Source organism: Falco naumanni, chromosome 9 (assembly GCF_017639655.2).
Source record: "Falco naumanni isolate bFalNau1 chromosome 9, bFalNau1.pat, whole genome shotgun sequence".
NCBI classification, from domain to species: Eukaryota; Metazoa; Chordata; class Aves; order Falconiformes; family Falconidae; genus Falco; species Falco naumanni.
In genome coordinates, this window is record NC_054062.1 from 24,980,684 (window position 1) to 24,998,892 (window position 18,209).

An 18,209-nucleotide genomic window follows, 5' to 3' on the forward strand; every position below is an offset into this window, starting at 1 on the left:
ACACTAACTCAGTAACAACCTCAGAGAGTGCAAATGCTGAGAGGTAATTTATTAAATACAGCCAACATGAGTGATATTTCCCTGGGCACTGATTTATCAGGAGCGGGAAGGAGAAGGAGCCGACAGCACAATCCCACTATCTGTACTCCATTGCAAAGCATCAGCTATTCGGCACACACTTGACTCCTGTCCTTGTGCTCAGCTCAGCTCTGCTCTCCCACCAAGGCAGAATTCCTAATTGCTGTGCTCCCCAGACTCCTGCTTTTAAGAAGGCAGAGGGAAAGTCTGCAAGACAAAACCCTGCATTTGCACCCACAAGTGGAGAAATGTGTCCCGGTCCCATCAGCACCAGCACAGAGCGGGTACCCACAGCACCCAGGCAGTGACTGCAGGGGCTGGTGGAGAAGGTGTTCGATGCCAGCGATGCCTGCAGCCACCCATGCTCCTGTGGCCCCCACTCCAAGGGCCACCACTGACCTGGTGCCCAGCACGGCAGTTGCATTGTTCGTGTGATGCATCGCACCTTCCATGGTCCCCATTGCCCTGCTGTTCCTGCCCTTGGCTCAGGGGACCTAGGGTCACAACTCCCCTCCCAGTGGCTCTGTAGCCGTCATCCCAGAGCCCTAACCCCAGCTGGAGCCAGCAGTGCCAGACAATGATCAGGGAAGCAGAGAAATGAAGGCTGCAAGGTCATGCACCCCATAGCAGTATCTCTGCAGCCCTCCATCAATCCTGACAGATGCATACATAGCTCCTTTAGGGACAGGGACTGACACTCCCCCACACCCTATTCCAGCATACCACTGCTCCTGCCTCAAGGACCATTTCCCAGACTCTGACCTGAACCCCTCCTGCTGCAGATGAACCCCATCCCTGCCTGCTCCGGCCACCACGGTGCAGACACCAGGCTGCTCCCTTGCCCAGGCAGGTCTCGTCTCCCAGTCCTGTTCTCCCCAGCAAGCCCCCAGCACTAGGGACACAGCCTTCTCTCGGGGTCTCTCTGCCTTGCAGGGGCAGGACCCACTCGACTTGTGCTTCCATCCCACATCTGTGCTGTTGGTGATGCCCTCTCGTCAAACACCTTCCTCAAGTCCCCAGGCAACAGCAACCTTTTTTATCAGCCCATTCCTTCTGCTCGCCAACACCACTTCAAAATCTCAGCCTGTCCTCCAGCCCTCTTGCACTTCTCCCAGCCTGGTGGCATCTGCAAATGTCATAAGCAGCTTGTGTCCCATCACGCAGACTGCTAATCGAAACATGGACAAGGCTTAGACCCTGGACTGACCCCTGCGCTCAGCACCAGGGGGACAGAGCAGCTGCAACCTCTCATCCTATACTTTTATTGCATTTTTCAAGTCTGAAGATTTCATTCGGCTGCTTGAATGTAATCAAGTCCCAGCACAGGCTCACTGGGCTGCCCCAGCAGTGAAAGGCAGGGCAAAGCCTTCCCAGTCCCTGGAGAGCTGGTGCCCCCCAGCACCAGCATGGAGGGATGCTCATCACATCTGCCAGCTCCATGCAGCCCATGAGGGCATGGCTGGATGCTAACCCCATCCCCTCCAAGGTGCAAGCAGGGTACAGGGTGCTGCTGCTTGCTGCTCAGGGAGGGGGCACTGGGCACCCACACCCTGGGCTGACACAGCTGCACAAGCAGCTCAGCACCTTCTCCTCCTATTCCTTCCTATCCCTGCCCTGACTAGATCCTTCAAGACAGAGTGAGGGTGCCCATGGGATTCATCAGAGTCCCTTTAAGGGTGCCATACACCCCAGGGTGAACGCCTTGCCAGCACCCCCACACCCCCTCCAGGCACCTGCAGGGTGATGTGCCCAAAGTGGAGAGCTCCAACAGCAGCAATGTGCTATTCGGGCTCAGCTCAGAATAACTGCCCTTAGCTGAAGGGGAACCCAGCCCCAAGCACAGCGTGGGCCCCCAGAGCACAGGAGGCTCCATAAGCTTTTATGAGGTACTAAAGCAGGTTAGCATCACAATAAATTTTTAAGCGTTACAAACAGCATTGATTGTGCAAGTAACAGTGAGGATCCCGAAGGCTTTCTGCTCTTCCTAACTTCTCTCTAGGGTTTTCATGCCACAGCCATTAGTGGCTGGCAGTCAGGGAAAGCTTTAAGCTCACGAAGCATCATGGTGTCACCTCAGTTTAAAAATAAACAAATCACTTCCCTCAACCCTGGTGTGACAGAGAAAAGGCAGCAGGTCATTTCTGATTCACAAATGGGGAAACTGAGGCTCAGCCAAGAAAACAGAGTGGCCGGGATACCCCCAAAATTTGGATTTTTGTGCTGTGCTGAGTAGCCTGGCAAGGAGTATTCCTGCTCCCATGGCTCCTCTGCTTCCCTTTGTCCCGCCACTCAGCAGACTGAGGCTCAATCCACCTTGCATCTTCCTCAGCAAATCGCCTTTGCTCATCCCTTCTGGAGCAGCTCACAGCAGGGATGGTAAGACAAGCGCACCCAAACTGCTCGGTTACAGATGCCTGCTCAACCCCAGACCAGTTGGGTCTCCAGGAGCATTCCATTTTGAAGCTGGGGCTTCTTCCTGCTGAGAAATATCCAGAGCCAGGAGCTTACATCTTCTCCCACTCCTGGTGCCCAGGGCTGCTCCTCAGCTGCATCGTTTGAAAAATTAATCTTCCCTTTTTTCTGATCTTCCTCCTCCTAGCAGCCTCTCTCCCCCATAGGACACTTGCCTCTGCTATTTTGAGCAGCAAGTGCATCCAAAATGCATGCCAGGAAAGCAGATACTCAGCACAGCTTCAGAGCCTGCATGTGGCAGGGAAGCCTGAGATGGTCCCAGAGGGGACAGCCTGGGACCAACCCTGCACCAGCACCACAGAGAGGGGTTTCCTCCATCCCACCTCATTCCCTTCCCACTTCCAGAAGCACTGCGACCCTAATGACCAGGCTGCAAACTGTCCGTCCCATCTTGCTGCCCCCATTGCTAACTGCAGCCTGGTGCCATACAGGAGGAAAGCCTCTGCTCGCCGCTCCCACCACTGCAGCCGTCCCTGGATGTCCCCCAAGTGGGGACAGGGGCCAGCTGCCAGAGCTGGCCTTGGAGCTACTCACACTGGAAGCCTGCCAGGGAGCAGTGATCTGGGTCTGACATCCCCCAGGACGGGGCCATTTGCTAATGCACAACTGGGTTTTTTTATTGCCTTTCAGCAAAACATGCACAGAAATATCTCCTTGCCTTTCAGGTTTTATGAAGGGTTATCTTTATTACTACCAAAATAAAGAGGATGCATCTGCGGCATTAAGTACCTCTGGAGCAGGCAAGGAACCATGAAGGACTCGGATGTGAGACAAAGACAGGCTCCTTGGTTGCCCACCTCACCCTCCTGTGCATGCACACCCGCACATGTCCTGCTCCAGTGCTCGCCTTGCCTGCCTGTGCCAGCTCCCCGGGGAGCAAAGCAGAGCAAGGAGGCAGGAAAAATCCCTCTCAATGCAGGTCACGGGCTCGTACACCTTTCTGCAGGTGGGACACCCTTTCCCTGCCCACACCACCTTGGTGGCAGTCTGAATCCCCTCTGTTCCCCTGGGCTGCAGGCTCTGCTCCCACACAGGGGTTTCTTCAGCATCCTTTGCATTTTACAGCTGCCTGGATCTTCTGCTGGCTGGAGGTTCAGTAGGGAACAATGAAGTAGGTGAGCACGAAACTCAGAGCAAATGCATGTCCTGTAATAAGTCAGCTAGGCTATTTCTCTGCGTGCGTGTGCATGGGGTACCATCCTGCACCAGCAACATTGCCACCATGCCCAGCTCACCCCATGGCTGCAGGCTGTGAGGACAGCGGGCGGCAGCAGCGGTGGCATTTGAAGGTGCATGTGAGAGACACACAATTAAAGCCAGGAACAATTCCCTCTCCTCACTCCCACCTCAGTGGTGAGGAATTGCTGGCAGCACAATGCATCACCCTGGAGGAGCAAAGTGGCAGCACATTTAAGGCAAAAATATCTATTTGAAAGGATGCAATAAAACAGAGCCAGAGAAGGGTTTATAGGGAAGCAATTGCTGTGCGGGGTGAGAAGTGGTCACCAGAGGCCAATCCGCCTGGCTTTATTGCCTGTTACTGGTGACTTTTCCCAACCAGGGGACAATAGATCCTCCACTATCAGCCTCAGCTCCAGTCAATACAAACACGACATAGTTTTTTAAACTAATATTTTTCCAGCATGCAATTCCATGGAGAGCGAGAACACAGCGTTACCATGGCAATATATAGACAGCATCTGCCTTGGACGTAGCTGAAGGGAGAAATTGGAATAGAATTGCAAATTTCCTCTGTCCGGGAAGGCTCCCAAGGAAGCTACCACAGCGGGCTGAGCAGGCTGCCTTCCCCAGCCAGCCCGCATCCTCCCAGTGCCCAGCACAGGCTCTCCCGAGAGCCGAGGGCAACGGTGCTGGCTGAGCACTATCCCAGCTGGATATCAGTCCTGCATACTGCCCCAGAGCTCTGCAGAGCCTGCACACCCCCTCACTGCCTCTGCAACCAGCCTGATCAACTGCAACACAGAAAACTTGCCCAGGCACCTCAGGAAGGAGTGAGGTTGACCCCTTCAAGGTGCTTCCTAAGAATTAACATTCCCCCAAATCCCCCAAGAAGGCACAGCCCAACAACCGGTCTTGAATGCATGAGTGCTGCTGCGATACACCAGCCTTGCCGCTGCAAGTTATTTTGATTAACCAGCTAGAGGGAGATGCAGGTGCATGAATTAAATATGCTCTGAACAAGAGCTCGCTGCTGTAATTTCGGCAGGGGATGGTTAGGCAGCACGCGAGTGTGCTTCAGGTGCAGCCATCCCAGCATTGCGATCCAGCATCCAAAGGCTGGAGCTCAGCACCCCCTCCCTCTGCCAACACAGATCGGGGGAGATGGCAGAGCTTGCTGTGGTCTGGATGAGGCCCATTTCAGCACAAGCAAACCCCAGGCTGGGGGAACAAGGCAAACGGGAGCCCCTTCCAATGCTGAGGGCAGGGACTCTGGGAGGGAGAAGAAGGAGCCAAGGGGGATGCAGTAATGGAGACCCCCAAACTCAGTTCTGCTGCCCCCCACGTCAGGAAGAGGGGCATTGCCCAGCGAACAGTGAGACGGAGGGTGTTCAGCACACCAGAGAGGAGGCAAAAGGGGTGAGTGGTGCAATTCTCAGCTGTCAGCTGAAAACTCCAAAAGCAGGAGCAAGTGCAATACCATCAAGCTCATTCACTCCTCACAAGCAAAGACCTGGGCTGTAAACAGCCATTTGACAGTGGCAAATTTGTACCGATCCTGCTTGCATGGGGAGAGTGACCCATCGCCCCAACAGGGCAATCTGCTCTTCAGAGGCACTTTCAAAGAAAGAAAGAAAGGAAAGCAAGCAAATGGGAAAGGGAACTGTGCCCCTCTCCCACGGCTCTCCTCCAGAGGCTGAGACCTGAGGGACTCCCAGTAGCAGATAACACTGTAGAGCTGGAGGATTATCACTCCATCCTGCCTACGATGCCTCCAGGACCTGCTCTATCATGCTTGCCAGAGGCGTAGGCAGGAGCACAGGCAGCCTTGCAAAGTGCCCAGAGATTTTGCTGCTTCCCGCCTTGCTGCAGCATAAGCCTCTCCGCTCAGTGCCTGATCCAGGCAGGGGGAGGGTGCAGGCACCGACTGGTGTTTACGTCGGGTTGCAGACTAGAAGGCACTTCAGGAGTGATGTGCTGTGCCCTGTTGCCAGGAAAGAGTGGTCCTGTGTCCCCCCATGCAGCCACCATCCATGCTCCACCCTAGAGATGTCTCCAGCCCTTTCCCTGCATCAGCAGCACAGCACTTGGGAGACATCACAGGCAAAACCTTCAAGCAGAAGACGGTTTCTCCCCAGCCCATGATTATCCACAGCTGCAGTGACTCCACAGGGCAAATCATTCCCCCTTCTTTAAAGCAAAAGGGTGTATTTCAAAAGCGATGGAGCTCAGACCTCACCACAGGATGCTGCTGTCCGAGTCCCCAGGATGACTTTGGCAGTGCCAGCATGCGTGGCCACAGCAGCAGTGCTGCCCTGTCCAGGGGTTCAGCCCATGCCACCATGAGGCTCAGCCAGCTGGGAGCCCGGGGAAAGCCTGGAGCCTCCAAACACCATGCTGGCTGCCCCACAAAACTGCAGGCATGCAACAGGTGGGAAACATGACAGCGGGGACACCACTGCTCACCAGCACTGTGGGACACATGGTGAGGTCGGCATTGCTCATCCTGTGCATCTCAGGGCTTGGGAAAAATCCTGGAGCTCTGCAGGCAGCGGAGGGCACAAATAAGAGGTTGCTGGCTTCCCAAAGAAAGCCAGCCCCTGGAGACAGCGAGTCCCAAGCACAGACCCTACTGCAGGCTCCCCGGCGGTTGCTAGCTGACCCTGCTCCATCAAGCAGTGAGAAGCTGGAGACTGCGAGGTTGCAGCCTCTTTACAGAGAGCTTGAACTCGCTTACAAGCTGTTACAGCAGGAATTCACTGCTCAGAGACAGACTTGCTCTGCACAGACACCCTCAAGCACCTGCAAGGGCGTGCAACACAGTGGGAAGTAGTTATCCAGCAGACAACACCCGTGAGAGAGCAGCACATCTAGCTCAACCCAGCCAGCAGATCTGGCATCGGCAGCTGCATGAACAGACAGAAAACCCAGTGTCACCGAGTGGTGACAGACATGGAAGACCAGGGCAGTGGAGGCAGAACAGAAGACGGCAAGCAGAATCCGCTGCCGGAGGGGAGAGATGCCCTGCAGGGCAGGAGCCAGACACCCACCCAAGGGCATCCTTCATCAGTCCACTCCAGCAGCGTCTCGTCTGAGTGGTGCTGCGCACCTGCCCGGCAGGCAGAGGCGGGGGCTCGCTGCCCGCGCTCCCCAGCACCCTGCCCCCGGGTGCGTGGAGAGCTGATGCTGCGGAGCCCACTGAGCTCCCCAAGGGGCGGAAAGGGCTGGTGCAGGCTATGCGCAATCCTTCCCCCCCGCCCTGGGCACACAGGAAAGGGGGCTCCTGTCTCAGAGCTCATAAAACGGCTCTATGGGGCCACAGCTCACGGCACCCTGGTTGCCGTGCTGGGTAATCATCGTTTGTATGAGGATAATTAGGGTGGGAGAAGAGAAACCTCCACTGAAGCAGCGTCCCGCAGAGCTCCCGGTGCTGCATGCTGGGTGCAGCGCTGGCAGCTGCCAGGCTGCCTGCGGTCCCTGCCCGCGGGGTCTCTCCCCAGCTGCAGGCAAAGGGCACGATCAACCCCCGGTAACCGGAGGCAGCACAGCACACGGACAGGAGAAACACCGTGTGTGTGGCTGTCCCAGGACCCATCCTGCAGCTCTGCCACCCAAGGAGGCAGCAGCCCAACGTTTCCCCGTGCTGCACGGGGGATGTCAGGGCAGCCTGGCCCCACTGCTGGGGCTGGGGGGCAGGGGGTACTGTGCCACCAGGCTCCACCACAGCCCCTAGGATGGGGCACCTGCTGTCCCCCAGCAGAGAAGAGAGGCTGGGGACAGCCCTGCTTTTCTGCCGGGATGGGGGACACCTGCAAGCTGGGAACCTGGTACCAGCAGCGGGTTGGACATATTCAGCTCATGCCCCTCTCCCTGGAACAGGGACCTGGTGCAGCCACAGGGCCCCCAGGCAGGGAGATCTGCCCAGCTGGGTGCAGCAGCAAAGGGGCACCCTGCCCAGGGGACCTCAGCGGGCACCGCAGGACCCCTGCAGCTGGCTGGACCGTGACTGTGAGAATAAAGCTTTTCTTACAGGAGTCCAGCCAAGAGACCCAGAGACACCCCCAGCACTCCTGGGGTTGCGGCAGGGACTTTGATGAGCAGTAACATGCAGGCACAGGGGACTGGCAGGGCTGGGTGAGTTGTGTGCACAGCTGGAGGATGGTCACACTGGGAGTGTTCCCAAGGGGAGCGTGCGGGAATGGGGCCTGATCCTAGCACCATGTGCAGCACTCCCAGGAGGGCTTCTCAGGGACAAAGGGGTGCCCAGAATGGGTAGGGTCTTGGAGTGCCAGGGACCCTCAGGCAACCCCTCCAGACATGTGGGTACCCCATGACAAGTCACAGCAGGGGCTGCCACACACCTGCCATGGGGCACACAGCCCCACATGTGCAGCCCATTCTGGGCTGCCCCAGTACAAATGCCCCCCGCTGGGGCAACCCACACCCTCGGACACAGCTCTAAGCCAAACCCTGCTCTGCACGCTCGCACGCACACCAGCACACACAGGCTCTTGTGCATGCCAGACCCCTTGCACACTACTCCTACAGATGAAGGGTTGGATGTGCACACTGTCCCAGATGGCTCTTGCACACACACTGCTCCCCATCTTGACAGGCTATTGCACCCCTCCCATGGAGGGGATGATGCACATACACCCACCCAACAGGCTCCTGCACCCGCGTGCCTTGGCCAGGCACTTTTACACACACCCAACCCCACCACCGAGTGAGATGCTGTACATGCGCCCACCCCACCAAGTCCTTGCACAGGCACCTTTCGGGCAGGCATTTGCACAAGTACTCCGCTTAACAGACACACTCATCCCCTTGGACGGGCACTTGCACACACACCCCCAGATAGGCTGCTGCACACACGCCCACACCCCGACAGGCTCTTAAACATGTACCCCCCGCGCTGGGCACTTGCACACGCACCCCCCAGGACAGGCACCCGGTCCCAGCACCCTGCCGGGCTCTCGCACCCGCCCCGGGCCGCCGCTCCCCCCCGCCGGGCCGGACAAAGCGCGGCGGTACTCACAGGCGCTCGGTGCCGCGGGGGATGCTCTTGGGCACGGCGCGCAGGGCCGTGCCGTGACAGTCCACCGTGGTGCCGCTGCAGGCGCAGAGCGGCGGGCAGGCGGCGGCGCGGCCCCGGCACAGCGCGGCGCACGCCAGCAACCAGGCGGCGGCCCGCAGCCCCCGCCGGGACCCCCGCCGCCCCCCCGGGGGTCGGGGCCGCCATGGCAGCGGGCAGCGGGGTTAGGCAGCCAGGCTGCCGCGCATCACCGGGGAGCGGAGCGGAGGGGAGCGGGGCTGGGCTCGGCGCGGCTCGGTACGGCTCGGCTCCGGGGCGAGAGCCCCGTCGGCGCACACCCGGCCGCTCTCACTGCCGCCCCATCCCGCAGCCCAGGCACAGCCTCCGCGCTGGCTCCTCCCTCCCGCCCTGCCCGCCCCGACGGGCCCCCCCCCCCGCCGCCACCGCCCCTCCCCGCGCCCCCGGCACCGGCGGCTGCGGGGCTAGGAGCGGACCCGGCCCGGCAGGGCACCGGCACCGCGGTAGCCGCGGCCGTCAGGGCTCAGCGCCGCCCCGGCCGTGCAACAAGGTGGGCTCCGGCTCGGTCCCCCCATCCGGGACAGCGGGGTTGGCCCGGGGGCCAGCCGACCCCCCGCCGTGAGACGGCTGCGGGATGCCGGGGGTGCAGCTAGGCGAGTGGGTGGCGTGCGGGCAGAGGACCCCAGGGACTGGCAGAGAGCAGAGAAACAGCCTGCGAACCATGCAGCGGCTGGCAGACCATTCCCACCTCTCCTTGGGGGGTGCCGGGAGCTTTTGCATCCCCTGGTGTGTTCCAGGAACCCTTGGCCTGTCTCCCACCTGGCAGCCCAGAGTCCCATCCCCATCATCCAGAGCCCAGGTGAGTGTGGGGACCCAGTGGCCCATGGGGACCACACGGCAGGCTGGCACTCGGCAGCCAAGATGGTACCGGGTCTGCTCATGGGAACCTGGTGGCCAAGCACCTCGGCACACAGCAGGGACTCAGGCGTGCATCTCCACTTTGCTCTTTGCCTGACACACAGACAGCAAATCCAAAAGTCCGGGTTGTGGCTTAGCTATGTCCTTCCCCCTTTCAGGGGAACTTCTTAAGAAATAAAGTAACAAAAATGTCTTTGTGGCCAATCCACCGAGAATAAAGAGGCAAAATACATCTATTTCAATGCAAAAAGCGAAGCCAAGAAATCTGGTGAGTTTGGCCCCAAACACTTGACGTTTCAGAAATGCGAGTATTGCATTCATTTTATTACCTTCCATTTTCTTTCCTAAGGTCTGCAAATGCAAATCAGGAGGGTGCAACAGGGAGGGCTGGTCACCTTTTTATTAAGCACACCTGAAACACTTGTATCCCCATGGCTCCAAGAGCTGAGTCCTTAAGAAAACCAACAGGCATTTTGAGATACTCCACAGAGCCCTGGCTGCTGGCTGCAGCTGCTGTAAATGTCCTCAGAGAGGGAACCCATGGAAGGAGTGGAGGTGGGAGTCTGTTGCATTGCTCCAGCAGCAGGAGTAGAGGTGTGTGAGCAAGGACACCCCACTGCACGCTCATTTCCCCAGCCAACAAGGTATTTTCAAGGACAGTGGCAGGTCTCAGGAGCAGCTGTGACTCTTAAATCAATGCCCTGTGCGTATGGAGCTCCACAAGCTCCTTAGTAAGGGTGAGAGGGAAGTGTCTGCATGGGTCCTGCTCCAGCAAGGGCTACCTCTCACACACACACACACACACAGAGGGTTGCACCAGCTTGGCCCAGATCAGCAGCCCTTTCCCATCCCGAATGCAGGCTCCCATCATCTGTCTGCATTTTCGTGACATCTCCTTCCTCTGGCCCCAATCCCAGGAGGAAGCTGTGCCTGAGATGGATGAAAGGGGTTTGTTCCTTGTTGCTACCCAGCAGCCCTGACAGCAAGGAAGATGAGCTGCTTCCCAGGACTCTGGGAGCCGACCCCTTGCTGGCATGGCTTCAGCAGAGGTGGCCCCGCAGCCCACCCTGGGGCTCCGAGGGGGACCTCGGTGGCAATGGCACCTGAAAAGGCCCTGTGCCAAAGACCTCAGCTGAGTTTTGGGGAGTGAAAGTTGTTTCCTAGTGGCTCAGCATTCCCCAAAGCTCGTTGCTATTGGTGTGATGCTTGCAACCCACCTCCCTCCCAAACTGCCCCTTGCCCCTTGGCCAGCAGAGCAGAGCGGAGTCTTCCTAACCCGCCCTTTACCTCTGATGCTGGCAGGAAGGCAGGATGAGGACAAGGGATCTTGTTTCCTCCCTTATGCAGGCACTTGCCTCAGGCAAAACCTTGTAATCCGCAGAAAAAATAGATTCCCACCGTGTCTGTGTCCAGCTGCAGCAACACCGGTCACTTTACAGCCAGGGCCATGGTCTTGGCACAGGGAGTAGCCAGCAGGGTCCTGCCTGGAGGCCACCATCACCTGCCCCAGTTCCAGTGGGAGTACAGGGCTGGGAGCCTGAAAAACCCCATTTCAGGCCAACCTCCACATTTTCTCCTGCCAGTACCTCGACTCCTGCTCTCCTGTGGCACCACAGAGCATCCCACTGAGTTGGGCTGCTGGCCGCGGCTGACCCCTCTGCAGCAGCTCCAGTTGCTTCCTTCCAGGGCTGCCTACATGACAAGAGCTGAGCAAGCCCGGCGATGCAGGACAGCAGGGCAGGGGGACAGACTGGGCATTGAGACCCCATCCCACACATCAGCCCTGGTGCATTTGGGCAACCCCAAATCACCCAGGCACCCAGTATGAGCTGGTGTGGGCCTTGGAGAGCAACAGTTGCCCAGGAAAGGCCCAGAAGACAGGTGAGGAGCAGGGAGAAAAATAAAACTAAACCTTTTCTTTATCAGGGGAGGCCTGGTCCTGCCGTCTGCCACCAGGATTTGGGCCAAACTGCTTGATAGAGAGAGAGACCATCTGGATCGTCTGATGGGCTCTGGGTTTGGTTAAAATGAAGCAGAAGCTTTTTTTTGCAGGAGAGTTTTCATGGGAAGATCCGGGGAAGGATTCCAGGGTACGCGCCAGACCTGTCGTGCAAAGAGATGCGAAGCAGCTACAAAGCTTCAAACAAAAATTGCTGCCAGTTTTAAGCCAAGCTCCCCAGGGCAGAATCCAGGCATTTCCACCCACCCTGGGATGGGCTGCATCCTGCACCCGTTAGATCTCCCATGGTCTGGGCTGGATCCTGCTGGAGCTGCCAACGGCTGGTAGCCCCTTGCAGCACACCTGGGCTTTGAAGCAGCCGCACTGTACCCCGCACCTTGGCGCACAGGGGAGGAGGCAGCATGTCCCAGTGCTTGCTACGTAATTTATGCTGCACTTCAAGGCAGTGCCATGGCTGTCACTAGGCCACAGCAGTGCTCCGTTCTTCTCAGGGTAGGACTAGGCACTGGTGCAGAGCAGAAGCATTTGAGACGCAGGCAATAGCGTTGTGATGGGTTGACCCTGGCTGGATGCCAGGTGCCCACCAAAGCCGCTCCATCACTCCCCTCCTCAGCTGGAAAACGTAACGAAAGGCTCATGGGTGGGGGTAAGGACCTGGAGATCACTCAGCTGTTACTGTCGTGGGCAAAACAGACTCAACAGTTTAATTTAATACCATTCAAATCAGAGTAGGACGATGAGAAATAAAACCAAACCTTAAAAACACTTTCCCTATGCCCATCCCTTCTTCCTGGGCTTAACTTTACTCCCAAGTTCCCTGCCGCCTCCCTGGAGTAGCACAGGGGGACAGGGAATGGGGCTGGGTCAGCCCATCACAGCTGTCCCTGCTGCTCCTTCCTCTGCAGGGGGAGGGTCCTCACACTCTGCTCCTGCTCCAGCGTGGGTCTCTCCCACAGGAGACAGTCCTCCACGAACTGCTCCAGGATGAGTCCTTCCCACAGGCTGTGGTTCTTCACCCACTGCTCCAGTGTGGGTCCCCCACTGCGGGGCACAGCCCCTCAGGCCCAGCCAGCTCCAGCCTGGGTCCCCCACAGGGTCACAAGCCCGGCCAGCAACCCTGCCCCAGCCCAGGCTGCTCCCCACAGGGCCATAGGCCCTGCCAGGACCCTGCTCCAGCAAGGGCTGTCCATGGGTCACAGCCCCCTTCGGGCATCCACTTGCTCTGGTGTGGTGTCCTCCATGGGCTGCAGGTGGGTACCCACTCCACCATTAACATCCAGGGATAGCAGGTGGGGATCTGCTCCACCATGGGCCTCCACTGGCTGATGGCACAGCCTGCCTCACCATGGGCTTCACCATGAGCTGCAGTGGAATCTCTGCTCCAGCGCCTGGAGCCCCTCCTGCCGCCTTCTGCAGAGTTGTTGCTGTCCCGTATTCTCAGCCCTCTCTCTGGCTGCTGCTGGTGTTGCAGTTTTTACCCCTTCTTAAATACATTATCCCAGAGGCACTACCTCTGTTGCTGATGGGCTCAGCCTTGGCCAGTGGTCGGTCCATCTTGGAGTTGGCTGGCATTGGCTATATTGGACACAGGGGAAGCTTCTAGCAGCTTCTTACAGAAGCCACCCCTGTAAGCCCCCCTGCCACCAAAAACCGTGCTGTCGAAACCCAATACAAACATGCATTCATGGTGCCCGCTTCAACGCCTCTGCTGAGGAGCATTGCCAATGTCAGGATCCAGCTCCCCTTGAACCAGGGCTGTGCTTCGAACCCTTCCTCCCACCAGCAACACCACTAAAACATATCTGGTTTGGGAGCAGTGGCCGCAAGACCATCTGGAGACATGCCAGGAGCAGAGTGGTGGTGACCTCTGACTGCCCAGCACCCCCCCAGAGACCCCACACAGGGCAGGCTGCTGAGCTGCCCCTCCGCTGGCCACATCTGTCATGCCTGGCCAGCTCGGCTCGTGCTGGGAGGCCAGGCTGCCTTTGTCCCACCAGACACACTCAGCTTCGGAGGGTGAGGCATTGTGTGGGAGCAGGCCGGCGCATCGGCCCTGTTAGGGCACCTGTTGGGCTTGTGCAGTGTGACAATGCCCTTGATGGGTCTATTGTGGGCAGCCCTCGGCCACTGGGATCACAGTAAATCTCATCTGGTTAGCAGCAGCAGCAGCAGGCAAAGCCGGGATGCGCTCTTTCTGGCACCTCTCCAGGGACAAGCCCTACCTCACTGGCAAACAGCAAAAGCATTGCCCTGCAAACATGGCCAGCATTGCCCTGTGAATACAACCAGCATCACCCTGCAAATGCTGCCAGTGTTGTCCTGTGAACGCTGCCAGCATCACCCCGTGAACATGGCCAGCATCATCCCATGCCAGCACCACCCTGCAAACACAGCCAGCATTGCTCTGTGAATGTGGCCCCACTGACTGCAGCAGAGGGGGGCGGCTCCACTGCCTGGAGTCCTTACCACTGGGACCCAGTATAGGGAACAGCATCCATTGGGTCCTCTGGGATGATGTGGGAGATGCGGGGCTCCCGAGCAGGTGGATTTGGCCTCAGCCTCACACAGCCTTGTTAGGATGTCCAAGCAGGGGGAACCCAGCCTGTCCCACTCCCTTGAACAATTATAGAACAGCAGGAGGGAGACAGTCCACAAGGCACTGCATCCCTGCTTCATGGTGTGGCTGAACAGAGAGGCCAAGCCACACACCCCAAGTTTCCAAAACCAGCTCTAGCCCACAAGGGAAACATTCACTCCAAGCAGCCCAGATGCAGATGGGGAGATGCTGTTCCCAGTGTGGCTGGACACACCAGCCGCCTGGGAGCTCTGCGGTGCAGCGCAAGCTGGTTTGAATAAACCACACGCAAGGAGGTGTTTGTGAAGCGCCTCGCACATGGAAATGCTATTGTTGGTGCAGCGTGGGATCAGGGACTCAGGGGTCCCCAGATGCAGCAATTGTTCCACGGCCACGCTATGCATACACACACGATCTTCCCTGCTCGCTCTGCCTGGAGCCACTCATTAACCCTCCTCAATGAAGATGCATTGGAGGGATAATTTACTGTTTAATAGACTAACTTTCCATTTGCTGTTGCCAAGCGCATCCAACATATTTCTCCATGGTGTCATAAACCGCAGCTCCTCTACCATAAAACCTTGCCTCCCAGTAGGAGCAGGTGGGTTTTCAGGATTCAGCTGATGACCTTGGCTATGGGGTGAGCAGACACCGGGCTTTGTTTTTAGAACAGAGCTTGTTCCCACCAGCCCCTCTCACCCATCGTGGTCCACGTCACACTGACTTCCCTGAGCTGGGAAACCACCTAACCTGAGAAACAAGGAGTGCTTCAGCCTGATGGATGAGGGAGGCAGCAGCTCTGTCCCGATTTCGTTAATGAAGATGCCCTGCGTGGAGACAAGCTTGCCTCTGCTCCATATTTATGGCTAGCTGGCAGACGGTCCCATGCTGGGATGTAATCAATAAACTGCGTGCCCGCTTGGGCTCATTGTGCTTCCACAGCCATGGGCAGCCTTTCCGTGCCTTGCCTGTCCTACAGTTGTGAGCGTGTGTCTTCATGTCCTTGCTTCTCCTCCCCCAGCCCTTACTGAGTTACAAGCTACGAGATGCTGGAAGAAAATCAGATTCTGCACAATGTGGGATGGGAGAGCCGGTGCCAGCCACACTTTGCGTCCCTTGCCCAAACTCCCACATGGTAGAGAAGGCATTTTCAGGGTGCAGGTGCTGCAGGAAGGGGCAGCAGCCCCAGAGGCATGAGCTTGAGTGACTGGCTACTAGGGTCTGGCTCTGAAGGGTGGCAAGAGAATGCCAGTAGCCAAAAATAACTTGAAAAGGAGAGGGAAAGGGTTTAGCTTGCCATGTGACAGGTCTGCTGAGCCCCAGATGTGGGCAGGGACTCTCAGTGGATCTGGAGGACCATGCTAGGGGCTACCTGGAGAGCTGATTTTTGTCCTTTGTAAGAGGGCATTTCTCCCCAGCCTCTGCCCTCAGCCTTCTCTGTGTTCTTTTTTCTTGTTCACCTTATTTATAGCCCCAGCTTCCCATCCCCTCCATGCCCCAGATGCAGCCAAGGAGGAAGAATCAAGCATCTCCAGGCCTGCCCCCAGGCACATCTGGCCCTGGGTCCCCGGTGCTGCGGGGCAGGCAGGGGGTCCCGTCCCGCAGCGTGTGCTGCCAGCCCCCTCTTGCGCTGCTGCTGCAGAACGGCCTTGGCGAGGCACAACAGAGCCAGAGGCTTTTGTGCAAGAGGTTGCTGAGATCCTGCTCCCCAGGGGAGCAAGGCTCAGGCTTTGTGAGCAGAAAGGTTGGAAGAAACAAACATTATTATTATTTTAATAACCTCGGCCAGCACAGACACCCCCACATCACAGACCTGTGCACACACCCCGTTACACACAGCCACGATGGCCGAGGCAGGTTGACACCTCCATTCATCCCAGTTCTCAGCCCCAGCGGCACAGGAGCTTCAGCCAGAAGCAAAGAGGATTAAGTGGGATCCAGTTCTCCGCTCCGGTGCCAAAGCAGCCAGGCTTAAAATCATGTATGGCACCTCGTGGGAGGGCTGGGTGGCGGGTTTGTAAATCCCAGCAGCAAGGCAGGGGATGCTGATTTAGCCTGGGAGAGGAGCCCGATTTAATCCAGGTGAGGCAGGACTGGGAAGGGAAGCACAGTAATGCCCACTCCAGCTGGGACTCAGCAGGGAAAGAAAAACTCTGCTCCCCACAACGTGGACAGAAATCTGCACCTCTCCAAGGCTGGTGCTGGGAAATATCTGAACTTCGCCCCTTGATGTATGGCTGGGGACAGCTGTCTCCTTGCATCGAAACACAGAAGCCCAGAAACAGCCCCATCACATTCCTCATGCATGGGCACTTCCCATGAACAAAGCCGGGCTGGAACAGGATGGGGCTGGACAGCTGGCACGAGCAGCGATCCCACCCTGGTCTGCAGCACCAGTGGAAGGTCAGTACAGGACCCAGCAGAGAGATCTTGGCATCTACGTGCCTGCACAATTTATGAGTTTCAGCACAAAACCCTTGCTGGGGGGATGAGCAAACAGAACTAAACATGGTAATTTATTCACTCCATGAAAAAATATTAGTTAATCCAAGCCAATGAGATTGTAAAGCCTGATAACTGGCCTGGCTGGTGCCAACATCTATCGCTAGCAGTACTCATGCTTTTTGTCTACACTGTTGCCCTAGGCAGTGAGATGCAGCAGCAGCATGACAGCTCCCAGCCACACATGATAATTTAAGAGAGAAAAAAATTTCTTTTTTCAACTCCGAACCAGAGCAGAACAGTTAAAAAAAAAAAAAAAAATCAAGACAACTTGCAAAAATTGATTTAGATAGCAGTGACACCCTGTAGAACTTATTTGCAAGTCTGTGCTGTGCAGTTTAAGATAAAAATTGCTTAATGAAATGAAGGATAAGCACTGCTTGTTTGCTTTGTAATGCCACTGTTGTGCAGGATACCAACAGGCCAAAACAAACACGCTGAAAGCTGAGCGATCCCCCTCTAAATATGTACCCTCACCCAGTGTTTGGTCCCAATGATTGCTGTCCTTTCAACAGCAGCCAAGCACAAGCACTTGTGCTGTGGTTTCAGGGGCTAAAAACTATTCATCTCTTTAATTATGTAAACCATATAAAGCTGTCACTTTGAATCACAGCTTATCAGGGAGGTGATATTTGGGTTTGCAGTATTCAAAATAGCTGTTGTGAGTTTTTGCATTCCTTTGTTCAACATTTTCAAGAACAGAAGCATCTCTCCAGACTCCCATGCCCACTTTCAAGTGCACAGAAGCCCATCCCCCCCTGCTCCCCCAGCTCAGTGGAGATGGGGCGCACCAGTCCCATGACACCCAACTGCAGCCCTACAGGGGAACAGGGCTTGCTTGAAGCCCACCCTGCAGGAAGGCAGTGCTGGTTTCAAATGTACCGCACCGCTTGCTTCTCCTGCTTGTTTTTCAATTGCATGGCGAGGATGTTAATGAGTGTCTGAGCCACGGCAGGCAAGCCCAGGGCATTTCAAACATGGAAGAACTTCACAGAGAAATAATCTGCATAAAATCTGAGACACCATTATTAAGAAGGAGGAAAAGAAAACACAAGCAGAAACCATCCTCCCTCGGCAGCCAAGAGTGGCAAGAGAAGAATGGTTCTACAGAGAAAAATTTATTCATTTGATCCATTATTTATATAAAGTGTTCTTTGTAAACCTGATTTCCCATCACCCTGCATGACAGCGGGGGGAAGACAGGAAAAGAAGAGGTCTAACTTCATACCTCCAAGGGAAAGACAGCCCATCTGGGCACGCTGCATCACACTAGGATCCCAGAGAGGGAACAACCTCCAGTGCCATAGGAGGCCAGCTGGTGCCATCCCTGTGCAGGCAGGCTGCGCCTCACCAAGCACCCCCACTTAAGGGTAGGAGCTCTGGGGTTCTGAGCAGGCATTTCCTTTCTTTTGAAGGTGGATGCACCACCAAGTCCTCACTGTTCCAATGAAACTGCTTAAGCCACTGAGCAA

The 18,209-nt window shown here is 56.8% G+C and overlaps 1 protein-coding gene across 1 annotated transcript in view; it reads right to left on the reverse strand.

The window, feature by feature from the left end:
* Window positions 1-9,125, reverse strand: part of SLIT1 (slit guidance ligand 1) — a 65,346-nt gene extending 56,221 nt beyond the window's left edge. The window contains 2 exon segments of the mRNA XM_040607374.1: window positions 8,768-8,928; window positions 8,930-9,125. Coding sequence (XP_040463308.1) covers window positions 8,768-8,928; window positions 8,930-8,971 — 203 coding nt within the window. The 5' untranslated portion in view covers window positions 8,972-9,125.
* Window positions 9,126-18,209: the final 9,084 nt, after the last annotated feature.